The following is a 12,533-nucleotide window of genomic DNA, read 5'->3' as shown; positions in this document are numbered from 1 at the left end:
CCTTTATTTTTCTCAGATTTCCATGCTCCATAATGACGCATTTGACAAGATGCACCACCTTCCCATAGTGTGAGGCCCCCCGCCTCGCAGCGCGTTCAGCCTCGTTCCCCGGCCGGCCCCTTTGAATAGGTTCTGCTTAGCCCCGCCTATTTTCAAGTGGCCAATCACACATCGTCTCCCTCGACGGAAGTGAGGATGCATATTGCTGTAACCGTGCTTCCGCCCTTAGGAGGGCATCTCTTCGATTGGCTCTTCCGGCGAGGTGTTCGCGCAGGCCTGCGGCGTCGGCCGTGGTTTTCCGGGTCGGTGGGAGATCGTTATTGCTGTTGTGGCGTCCGAGTGCTGCGGCCGCCATGAACCGCTTCTTCGGCAAAGCGAAACCCAAGGCGCCTCCGCCGAGCCTCACTGACTGCATCGGCACGGTGAGTCCCCTCCTGTCGGGGCGAGACGGGCACCCGCGAGCGCAGCCCGCTGCCCCGGCGCCCCCCGCGGAGGGCCTGAGGGGGATGAGGGGGCGCGCTCCATCGCGGAGGGGATGGGGGAGGGCGGGGGGCTCCGCGGCCGCGCCGCTGTGGGCCGGGCCCGGCCGGGCGCTCCGCACCCCGAGGGCGCGGGCGGTGCCCCCGTCTGTCGGTGTAGACGTGCGTAGTTTGGTACCTGAGTTAATACGCACGTAAGCGCGTACCCGCGCGGAGGGCGCAGGCGCACGCGTGCGGCGGCACCGCCTGTGTGGTGTGCGCGTACCGACAGCCGAGCGCGCATCTTCGCCTCGTCTCCTCTGCCGTCCTGCTTGCTCCGGCTAGTTGCTGCCGGGTCAGGTTGTGGGAAAGCAGGGACGGCAGCGAGGGAGCCAGCCCTCTTTTCCAGTGCGGAACGGGCGGGGGGAGCCGTCACGTGAGGTCGATGGAGAAGGGAGATATTGTTCTCTCTGCGCTGCAGAGCGGCTTTCTGTAGGGTCGGCGGTGAAGATGTGGGCAGAAGGAGAGCTAAACCAGCCCAAGCAAGCAGTACCGAGGGAATATGTGGCAGAACACTTCACAGCTGTTTGAAGGTTGGCCTGTCTGGAAAAAAAAGAAAAGCCTCTAGAAAAGCTTTGAGAAGGTTAATCTAGTCATTTCACACTTTCTTTTGGCTTTTAAATCTGTAAAGAAAAAAGTAGTATGTTTTTATAGTTTAAAAGGTGAGAAAGGAACATAGTGGTCTTGGATATTTGTCTGATTTCTTGGCAATTTCAGACACTCTTGGTAATGTTTGTGGTATAAACCAAAGCGTATTAGTCCAAGACTGATTCAGTGCTGTCCTCAGAACCTGCCAGTGAGAAGTTTCTGTGGAAAGTTACTGTTTTCCTCTCAAATTTACTCTTTCTCCCAGTGATGATTTTCTTAAATGACACTCTAAGTCAAGTACCTAATAACTTTTTAGCAATAACTACACAAACCCATGCACACCAGTCTATGGTTAATGTTTTATGTAGTGTGTTATTTTACTGGCTAAGAATCTGCATTGCTTTTTAGCAGCACTGAACTAAAACGTAGCTCTAAGTATGTTTGGTTTGGACTATAAGGAAGAAGTATGCTCAAAAATCAAGATAAACTTTCCCATTGTTACCAACGAATGCTTTGGTGGATAGTCAAAACTCTGAAATCCACTTGAGATACTATCGTTAATACTTAAATTTGCCCTTTTGGCAATACAAGCTGAAGACTAGGAATTCTTTTCTTTCCCTCACAGCAGCAACATACATATTAACTTGCTAGATTTTTCAGGACTGATCCTGCCACTTCTGAGTTAATGCACGCTTTCTGTTGTTGAGACAAATCATAGTAAGACCAGCCAGATTTAGATATGCCAGTAGCTTTACTTCCACAAGGAGCTTGTTCAATCCTCATGGATTTTTGGGGTATGTAAAAGTGTAATTTAAACAGCTGCTTTGTATTGACAATACAGTCTTTATTTTTTTTTTTTTTTTTTTGTCAAAACCATGACTTACTGGGAGCTGCATGCAGTTTTAATTTTTTTTAGCTACTTGTAATTAAATTCTCTGGAAGTTTTGCTGTACAAGATGCGTCAGGTTAACTGGAAAATAGATTTCCAGGTTCATTTTACACATGTGACTTTTTTGAGGGGGCAGCCAATAATGAGTTCTGGGTTTTAAGGTATAAATCAAGAGCCTGTGTTGGTCCACTGTTCAGAAATGAAGTGCTGGCTCTAAGTGCACGTGTTTGACATGAGGAAGGCTGTAAACCACTTTATAATTATTGAGTTCCATGTTAGTTTTTTTTCTCCCGTTTTGATGACTTTCAACTTCTGTGAATGAAACTAAAATTTAAAACAATTATGTATATTAGCAAGTGTGGGGAGAAACACTTCCTTTTAGAAGTTCTAAGTTTGTGAGTGAATTTGTCTTGCTGTCACATGAAGTGATTTGTCTGGTTTGTCAAAAACTTACCAAGTTTTCAGTTTTTTTACAATAGGTAAGTCCCTAGTAAGTAAAATATAGGTCCTGCTAAAGGACTGGAGATATCATTAGAATTATTTTTCTTAAATTGCCTTTGAAGGATCATTGGAAAGAGCAGTGTGAGGTATCAGAAATGCTGTTTCTTTAGCAGGTTAAATTCAACAGTTTGGAGACTCAATTTTTAGTTCTCTATTGTTTTCACTTTTAAGCGTATTTCTCTGTGCCATTTGAAAGATGGTCAAAATGCTTTGTAAAATCTCTTACTGTGCTTTCTTATTGCTTGCTTTATTTTCTAATTATCACTAGAAAAAATCTATTATCCATTAAATGGCAGTTATCCACTAATTATATTTTAAGAGCTGCGATTAATGTTCATAGTTAGTTTGTTAAAAGTTGTTAGACAACTGTTAGGCGGTAATTATGCCTAACATTTGGTCCTTCTTTCCTGTGTGTGCAAAAGGAGTATGACAGAACCCATTATGATCAGCAGACAATACACTTTTTTTTTGGTGGTGAGAAAACAAACATCACATTAGAGTATCTAAATGGTTCTAGATTTATGAATTTAAAGAGCTGATTATGTGGGACCTCTAACCCAAAGCATTTACTGAAACCCAGGAAATGCTTTTCCAGTCTTTTCTCTGATGTCTGGTTACTGTCGAGTTTGCTGTCTGGCTTCGATGTCCGTGCTTCTGTCCTGTCTCTTCAGTTAGTCTCCAAGGTGTGTTGCTGCACTGTCCCTTGCACTTCCTGCTCTCTCTCTTGCAGTGCCTGCAGTACTTCCTTCTTTCCTGATGGCTCAAAGCTGTCACAAGGCTGGTGGGAGGAAGGTTAGATCAGGAACTGTGGTATTGGTATTCTTTTTGTTTACTCTTTGAAAAAAACCACTCCAGACTAATGTTTTTTCAAAGAAGTAATCAGGAAACTTAGCCCAGAGCAAAAGTAGCTGTGACAACAATGTTAAGAATGTAATGTCAAAATTGAAAAAAAAAAAAAAATATATATATATATATACGAAAATGTTGGAATAAGCTGCTAATTTGGTTAATAGGGATTTGGGATACGGCTTCACTTTCTTGCATTTAGGTTGGTCTCTTTAGCAACAAAAAAGGTTCCTCTCTCTGTTGTTTGTGAATAACTGAAAGAACCTTCTTGAGTCTTAAAGCATAGTATTGCTTTCCTTAGCATAAATTAGAGCAATTCTTGAAGGGCTTCCCCCCCCCCCCCTTCTGATGTATGTGTAGCTCTGTTGTTATATGTAATGTGTGCATTTAAACATCAAGCTTCTGGACTTGGAAGCTGAAACACCAGCACACCTTACCTGATTTTGCAGAAGATGATGTACTGTGTATACAGGATACTCAGTTTGGTTTTAAAAGTTCAGATTCTGTGTTCATGAAATTCTTATGTAGATAATAGGCATTACAAACAGAGACTGAGGCAGATCCTCCTAGTTCTAAGTGTATCGTTATAGACTCTTGTCTAAATAACTGGTTTTCCCCTGTGAAGGAGGCTGGCCTTAAAGATGCACTTAGCTGATGAAGACCTTGAAGAGTTGTTAGACTTGGAACCTACAAGACTTCAAAAACCATAAATAGCCTGTTTTCCTGTTGTTAATAAAATAACACCACTGGAGAGGTGTTCTACTGCATTATTTCAGCTACTGTTGGGATTTGGAGCAAAAGTACAATAAGAAATTCGGATTACTTACTATGTAGAACTGCTGTGTCCTGGCTTCCTTTGTAGGAAGTGATGGAGAAGTGCAGCTGTGACACAAAAGTTAGATGCCTTTGAGAAGTAATTGAAACAATGCTTAAATGTGGGCTTGTGAATGTAACCAGTAATCTAGGTATCAAAGCACAAGTATCCATCTGAAGTTTTAATGTTCCCTGCCCACCAAAAGTAAGCCTCTAGTCTTGCTGGACATGTCCCTGTCCCTCTTGCATTGCCTCCTCATCTGCCAGCATGACACACCTAAGTTGTTCTGTATCCATTCTGGCCTAGTCCCTGGTACTGTGCATGGTCAGAAGTTCCTGAACAGAGCCTGTGACCTGAGTGGGTATGCAAAGGAGCATCCCAAAATGAAGAGAGTCTGTTACATGCAGAGCTTACTGCAACCTCAGAGTGTGTCTTGTGCTTCTTGTAGAAGATGTTTTACTTGATTCTGGTTTGGGTTTTTTTTACAAACTTTAAACTGTTTATAAAACCGCTGAGTGGAAAAAAAAGTCAGAGATATTCAAACCAAGGCTGTTGTTTTATTGTCCAATGAATAACATTTCAATGAATGTTCCCCCCCCCCTTTTTTTTTCTTTTTTTGCTGCCTTATGTCAAAGGTGGATAGCAGAGCTGAGTCAATTGACAAGAAAATCGCTAGACTTGATGCAGAGCTAGTGAAGTATAAGGATCAAATGAAGAAGATGAGAGAGGGGCCTGCAAAGGTAAGAATCTTCTGTGGGGCTTAAGCATGAGAGGATGTGACTCGGACTTTGTCATGTAATGGCTTGATATTGTAGCCCATTCTTCAGGTTCTTAAAATTGTCTAGCATCACTGGAGTGATATCAGATCCTGCAGGTTTATCTTTAATCTGAAGTCTCTTGACAAACATGCTTCTTAACACAGTTGGATTTTCATTGGGTTTTCTTTGTTTCATCTAACGTGTAATGTGATTTCCACAATCAGAAATAACTTGCTTGCTTCCCTTCCTCCTTCTATTGTCTGAATCAAGTCTAGTAGAGAGGCTGCTTAGTTCATCTGCCAGGAGAAAAGGTCTGCACTGTTCAGAAATGAAGCAGGAAAACCCAGTTTTGCAAGGGGACAAATGTGTATTACAAACAGTATTGCTGAAGTATTTTGCAGCGTTATTTGATGCTGACCACTAAAATGTGTTGATGAAAGATGGTTCTGACTGATCAAATTTGACTTCATATTCTGCTTATCAAAAAAGATTTCAAGATCCAGAAGTTCTGAATGTATTTGCTATTAGCAACATATTACACAAGCCTGCTTTATTACTCGTTAGTGCAGGATGAACACTGAATGTGACTGTTAAACTCTTTGCACTGTAACTGAAGAATCTTTGGAAAATTTAAGTGCCATACATTATGTTCAAATAGTATAAGCCAGAGTAAAGTCAAATTCTTTTCCTAATGTTGTAATGTTGCATCTCTTTCAGAATACAGTAAAGCAGAAAGCTTTGAGAGTGTTAAAGCAGAAGCGAATGTAAGTTTAAACCCTTCTCAGTCCTGAGTTAATCAAAAGCTGTTTTGTTTAAGGAGAGTGGCATTTATCTTTTCCATACGGTTACTTCTCAGTATTCTTACAAGAAAATAGCCGAGCTAGCTTAGTCAGCCTTTCAGAAGCAGCTAGGTACAGATTTTGTGTTAGCATATCTGTCTCTTATTTACATGGGAGTATATAAATTTGGATTGGGAAAAGCTCACTTAAAACTGCTTATTACTAAAGCTGTGCTTGACTCCTGAACTTGCTTTATTAGACAGTCTCATTTTGTGTCATTATTTGGTTATTATAAATCATGTACTTCATGATCTTGCCCTGGTTCACAGGAAATTCACCAGTTCTTTGTGAGCACCCATTATGACTCTCTATCACCTGTAGCACAGGTAATCATATCCATTCAGAAGAAAGAGCAGAATGGATATGCTAGATCATCCTGTGATAATAGCCTAATATTCAATCTCCAAAAGTGACCAGCAACAAATACAAAGGAAAATGTCAGAACATGGCACACATTCGGGGGTACTTCACCAGAATATCTTGTAGTCCCTGAACTGAAATCTGTTACGTGCTATCTGAGCTGAAGCTGATGCTGTCTTGTATTTCATGTCCCTCAGAGGAATTTTTCCTATATAGAATTGCTCAATTACTTTTTAAACACCTGTAAACTTCTGTCATCTAGAGTATCCCATGGCAAGGAGCATAGTAGTTTAATTAGCTGTTTGAGGAGAACTGCTTCCTTTTTGTTTTTGACTCTGCCATCTGCTAATCTCATTTGATACCTCCTTAGTGCTTGTGTTGGAAGAGTGAATAGTTGTTTCCCCATTTACGTTTGCATTACAATAACCTTATAAGAGGCTATCATCATATCCCTCAGTCATCTCTCTTCCAGCTTGTTGAACCTTAATGTGCTTAGTCATTACTTGTCCGGAAGCTGCTCTGCTCTGTATTTGGATCATTCTTGTCATCCTTCTCTGAAGCTTTTCCAGTTCCGCTACATTCTTTTTGAGATAAAGCATCCAGAATTTCACACAGTATTCAGAATGCTGGTATACCTTGCCAATAGTATGATGTTCTTTTTTCCTTTCCTAATTACTCAAAATACTCAATTTGCTTTTTGTTTGTTATGAATACTGCTGAACATTAATGTGACATTTTCATAGAACTATGTTTATAATTCCCAAGTTCTCATTTCTGGACAGTAATGGTCAAAGTAATGGTCAACTTAGAGCCCCTCATTCTGAATGTGGAGGATTCAGAGGATTAGAATTGTTTATCCCTATGTACATTGATTTGTTTTGTTTTCATCTGCCATTTTGATGTCTAGTCACTGGATCTGGCAAGGCTCTTCTGAAGTTTTTCAGTCAGCTCTTAGCTTTGCTGATTTTATTCAGGGGACTAAGTCTTGTCACCTGCTAGTCAGCCTTGATCCAGATGATTTATAAGTCACGTGAAAATCATAAGCCCCTGAGAATCACTGAATATTGGTGACTTTCCCTTCTCTGTAAAAACAGTTATATTTATCGGCCATTTCCGATTTCCGGCCATTTTCTTTTTTGTTTCTCCTTATGAGAACCTTCCCTCTTATACAACACACACTTAGTTTCTGGCCTTCTGCCTTCTGAAAGGCCTTGTCAGACAAAGTCTGGATATATATATAAATAGGCTATTTCAGCTGGATCACCTTCATTCTTACACTTGCTGCCTCCCTCAAAGAACTCCAGTAGAATAGTGAAATTGTCCTTTAAAAAAACTCTGTGACTCCCAAAAGATCATGTTTAACCTAACTTTGTTCTATATTCTAATTTGACAGGTACTGATGTCATCTTGCTGTATCCAGATCTCCCCCGAAAAACTATTGCATTAGCAATCTTCCATATCAGTGCCTGGGGACTAACTAAAAAGTTATATGCCAGTGAATAGTTCATTTCTTTCATTCTGAATTACCACAAAATTATTGAGTGAATGATATTTAGAGCCAGCTGTATGCCGCTGTTCATATTTGGTCCACGCCACCTTGTGTTTACACTTGAATTTGTCAGATGCTCTGATGAGCCTCTCATAATGGAGACTTTCAATACGTAGACATTACAAGTGCTTCCATGGTAAACAAGGACTGCAAAAAAGTTGTGTAGTTTTTCTGGTATGCCATCATTTCTGCTTCCTTCTTTTGTATCTTGAGTGTCTGTAGGCCCCACAGACTCTCTTGCATCTGCTTCAGATGTTTGAATAAGGATTTATTGCTTGTTTTAATGCTTTTTGCAATCTGTTCCTCGTTGTTTTTTAACCTGACATATTTTATGTTCTTTATTGGACACAACTTTGGCTCTGTAAAGGATCATTTCTTGGTGTGTGTGTGTGTGGATTTTTTTTTTTTTTTAATGTCTCCATTATCATTTTGGTTAGCCATAATAGTTTCCTTTCTCCATTGACCCTTCCCTCTCACCCCACACCAAATTCCAGGGCAAAGCCCTTTTTTTGGTTAACAGGCATCCCTTCTAGTCTGCTTTCAGCACTAGTAGGCAACAATATGCTTCTCCAGTTTGCAGTTATTAAAACATTAGCTTATATAAACATAATCTCACCATCAGTTAAAGCAGAATTTTAATTCAAAAATAGTTTTGTCAACTGCTGGGTTTAAATACATAGAAGTATATAATGGCCTGTGAAGAAAGATTGAAATAATTTGTTTCCTGTTTATGAAGTTATTTATTTGATTATTGTTGTTGTTTGTAGTAAATTAGAAGTTTTAATTCTCTTTGTGTCTTCACAGTACTGTACTTTTTGTTGGTTTTGTTTTTTAAATTAAGAGTGTTTTTATGGTGTGTGTAGTGATGTTTTTAAGCCATTATTTCCATTGTTTTTAACAGGTATGAACAACAGAGGGATAATCTATCACAGCAGTCTTTTAATATGGAACAAGCTAATTACACTATTCAGGCACTCAAGGATACAAAGACAACGGTACCAGTATATTCATCTCACTTTTTTTTTAGTTTGTGTATGCTACATTAGATACAAACATGTTTCATTCTATTCTAGGTTGATGCAATGAAACTGGGAGTGAAAGAAATGAAGAAAGCATACAAGCAAGTTAAAATTGATCAAATTGAGGTGAGCTGCTGCTCTGTAATAATTTGAAATATTGAAACAGTGTACTGAAATAGTGATGGAAGTGGACGACTAGGTAACTAAACGGCAAGCTGACTTTTATTTGTTTTGGTTTCTGTTTTTTGTTTGGTGTTTTGGTATCACCATCATCATTCTCTCATAATTTCACTAGTACGACACAGTCAGCTGTTGGCTTTACTGCACTACATGTTGTTTCCATACTGGGCTAATCTTTAGTCTTTTCTTCCTTTCCTCTGTACTTCTACGTAAATGTTAGTGACTGTTTCATTCTATACCCTCATTATCCTCTTTCTTTTTTTCCCATGTTGCTGCTGCTTTGCCCCGCTGTTTTCTTATTCATGGTAGTTACTGGAAAAAATATTTTGAAGAAGCCTCCAAGGCCTCATGGTGTCTTCAGAAAATGCAATTTAAAAACCTAAGACCTTGAAATATAACTTCAAGCACGCTGCACTTAAACGTTCCTCAAATATCAGTGCTGAATTCCTTTAAGTTCTTTCCTCTGATATTTTTAATACTGCCTGTATTGTAAATCCTTAGATACAAATAAGGAAATCCTTGTCTAAGTACAGTGCCAACAGGTACGCTGAAATATCTTCTACATTTGTTGTTGTTGTTCTGGCACATTCAGGCCAGATGTTTTTCTCCAGCAGGTAGATTTACTCTCTCCAGATTTCATACTCTCCTATTTTTCAATATAATGGTAGGCTCTAAGTCCTTTCTATAGGCTTCTGAATTTGCCTTGAAGAGTACAAAAATTATCAGGGTTTTGCAAAGACATTGTTGTGAGGTTCCTCTTCCACCTGATACATCATTTATATTATGTTTTTTAATAGTAGTTGAGGCCGTGCTATAATACTGAATACATATGTAATAACTTGCATTAATGCTACCTTAAAAAAAGGATTTATATCCTAAAACATTTATGAGTGCCTTGTATGCTGGAATTATTCAACTGGTTGTGGTTAAGTTCTGATAAATTTAGCTAAAACTATTGAACACAGACATATTGAAACTTTTTGTTGCTGCAGGACATACAAGATCAGTTAGAGGATATGATGGAAGAAGCCAATGAAGTCCAGGAAGCACTGAGCCGTAGCTATGGAACACCAGAGATTGATGAAGATGACTTGGAAGCAGGTTAGGAAGGTGGAGAAGAAAGTATAGTGATATTTTAATTTCATTAGCCAAATACTCAAAAGCTTTAAAAACATGTTGTAATTACTCTTTTAAATGTAAACCTGCATTTTTTACAAGAAACTTAACTTTCGTTACCTGCGCGTCTTTCAATTGGCATAACAAAAGTACAAGGCAAACATGAAGGAGATACTAACGGAATTCTACAGAGAAGGAAAAAATGTTCTCGAAAGGATGGGTGTGTCTGTGTGTATTCCTGAATGATAGCTAAATAAGAAACATAGTAAGAAACGAACTATGTTTCTCTATAAGAGATATTTTCTTTCAGCAAAAGAAATGCCTTGCTTAATTTTTGAACCTGCATAATAACTTTATTTCAGAACTGGATGCATTAGGTGATGAACTTCTGGCTGATGAAGACAATTCCTACTTAGATGAAGCTGCATCTGCTCCAGCAATCCCAGAAGGCACTCCTACTGATACAAAAAACAAAGTGAGTCTTTTCTTTAAAAGTAAAATATATTCTTTTTTTCCTGAATTAATCATATTTATGTGGGTTGCTTGTTCTTTGGAATGCTCAATATGTTAAACCAAAATTGTGCTTAATATATTTTCTGTATTGTGGGTGGTCTACTTATGTGTTATGCTCTCTGATGATGAATTAGCCTTCTAAAGCATGAGCTACTTTCCTGATAACTAGGTATTTTCAACAGATCTGTATATGAGAGAACATAGTGTATTTAATGCTCTTTATTATGTTTTCAGGAGCTAAAATGGCATTTTCTCACTGCTGTCTTGGTAGACTTTATGTTCTCAAAGCTTTTCATATTTTTGCTTTTCAGGGCTGTAATACAGCTTAGTGAGGAAGAATACAGAGTGCTTTTATTTTGATCTCAGCTATCACACAATGACAATTACAAATATATCACTAAATGAAAATTATGAGGGAAATTTTGCAAAATATTCAGATTGCAGAGTTATTAACTTGTTTCTTTTTTATTCTTTCTTACAGGATGGTGTATTGGTGGATGAATTTGGGTTGCCCAAGATCCCTGCTACATAAATGTTTCAAAAGCACAATGGAAATAGTGAACTACATTTTACAAATCAAATTAAGAGATTTTTTTAATTCTGGAAAACTTATCCTTCCAGTGTAACCTTAATATCACTACATCCTAGTATACAATATGAATGGCTGATGGTGTTTTCTTTCTTTGAAGAAAGTTGTTCTACTACTGACTTTTCTGTTAATGGAAAACTTGGCACAGTTTCCTTCAGTGGAAGCAGTCAAATAGGTTTTGATTTCCTGCGTCTTATGGACAAAGTAATATGTGAAGGTGGCTGTTTATAGCTGAGCTCTGTTTTGATTTTTGTATATGTTCTCTTTCTTGAAACTAAGACTGTATGTTGCTGCTTCCTCTCTGTAAAATAGCTTCCTTACTTCTGTGCTTATTTGATAAAGAATTTGATGCCTTTTAAAACTACTTCAGTCTTGAGACTTTTGTGCTATTGTATTGTGACCTTCTTAATAGCTGTAACGGATGGTAGGGTTATCATTCAATTTTTGTATTCTAATATGACATAAAATCATTTAGATTAGCTGATCCTTTTGTGTGGTGTTTTTAGTAATGATCTTAACCTGCTACTTGTTCCCATTGTTGTCATTCACTGCTTGAGGATAGGCTTATCCAGAGGTGGAGCCTGGTTCCAAGCCTAAAAATACATGCTTCCTTTGCAGTGTCATACTGAAACCATACTGTTGCTTCTGCCATGTTTCTCCTTCTGTCAGGAGTTACTCTGCTCAGCAATAGAAGTCATAAGAAAAAAAAATAATATCTAGCAAAAAATGATCAAAGAAAAGCTGCTGTCTTCCTTCTCTTGAACTCGCTGGCCACAAGTACAAGACTGCTGCCAAGCCTCAACTCCAGTGCTGAAGATCAGTTGTCAAGCCTAGAAATAGTTCTTAATTAAAAGGAAAAGCACTTTGCGATGGTGCATCTAGTGTACAACTATTTGTATACAAACAGCTTTATTTATCACTAATAAAGATATTTTTTCCAAAGTAGTCTTTAGAATGCATCCCTCAGTGATAGCTGCAATTAGACATGCTCTGTGTAATTAAGCCAAAAATGTATTTGACTGTAACCTGATGTTTTCATGACTGGTGCTTTTTTTTCTAAAGAAGGCTTCTTGTAGGTTATGTTGGTAAATAACACCTTATACTCAAGCAGGAAGTACTGCGCCAGCCACTGGGAAGCTGCCCCAGGAACCAAATGTTACCTGCGATGGGTTACAGGATGCTCTGGGAAAAGGGAAGTGAACGGGGGAGGATCTTACCACAGCGGCTCCCTGAAGCCCTAGCAGCTGTGTGCTGAGTAAAGGGAAAAGGCAGGTAGGACGCTGCTGTGGTTTAACATACAAGCAGGGGTGTTTCGTTAAATGGCTTGGAGCAGCCAGGTGATGTACAGGCGCAGGCTCGTTTCCTTGCCCAGGGAAGATACGTCATGTTGCATTTTTCCTAGTGTTTAAAAACCTCTCTCTCCCCACCCCCCTTTTCTTTCTCCCGGAAGAGGA

The 12,533-nt window shown here is 39.2% G+C and overlaps 1 protein-coding gene across 1 annotated transcript; it reads left to right on the top strand.

Moving 5' to 3' along the window:
- The first annotated feature begins 211 nt into the window (after positions 1-211).
- Positions 212-12,024, top strand: CHMP5 (charged multivesicular body protein 5). Its single transcript, XM_026099887.2, has 8 exons — positions 212-422; positions 4,792-4,896; positions 5,632-5,678; positions 8,564-8,657; positions 8,736-8,807; positions 9,854-9,962; positions 10,340-10,452; positions 10,972-12,024. The coding sequence occupies exons 1-8, from the start codon at positions 354-356 to the stop codon at positions 11,020-11,022; spliced, it is 660 nt and encodes a 219-aa protein (XP_025955672.1). The 5' UTR covers positions 212-353; the 3' UTR covers positions 11,023-12,024.
- The last annotated feature ends 509 nt before the right edge of the window (positions 12,025-12,533 follow it).

This window comes from Dromaius novaehollandiae, chromosome 2, assembly GCF_036370855.1.
Source record: "Dromaius novaehollandiae isolate bDroNov1 chromosome 2, bDroNov1.hap1, whole genome shotgun sequence".
NCBI classification, from domain to species: domain Eukaryota; kingdom Metazoa; phylum Chordata; class Aves; order Casuariiformes; family Dromaiidae; genus Dromaius; species Dromaius novaehollandiae.
This window is presented reverse-complemented; position numbering and strand designations above follow the sequence as displayed.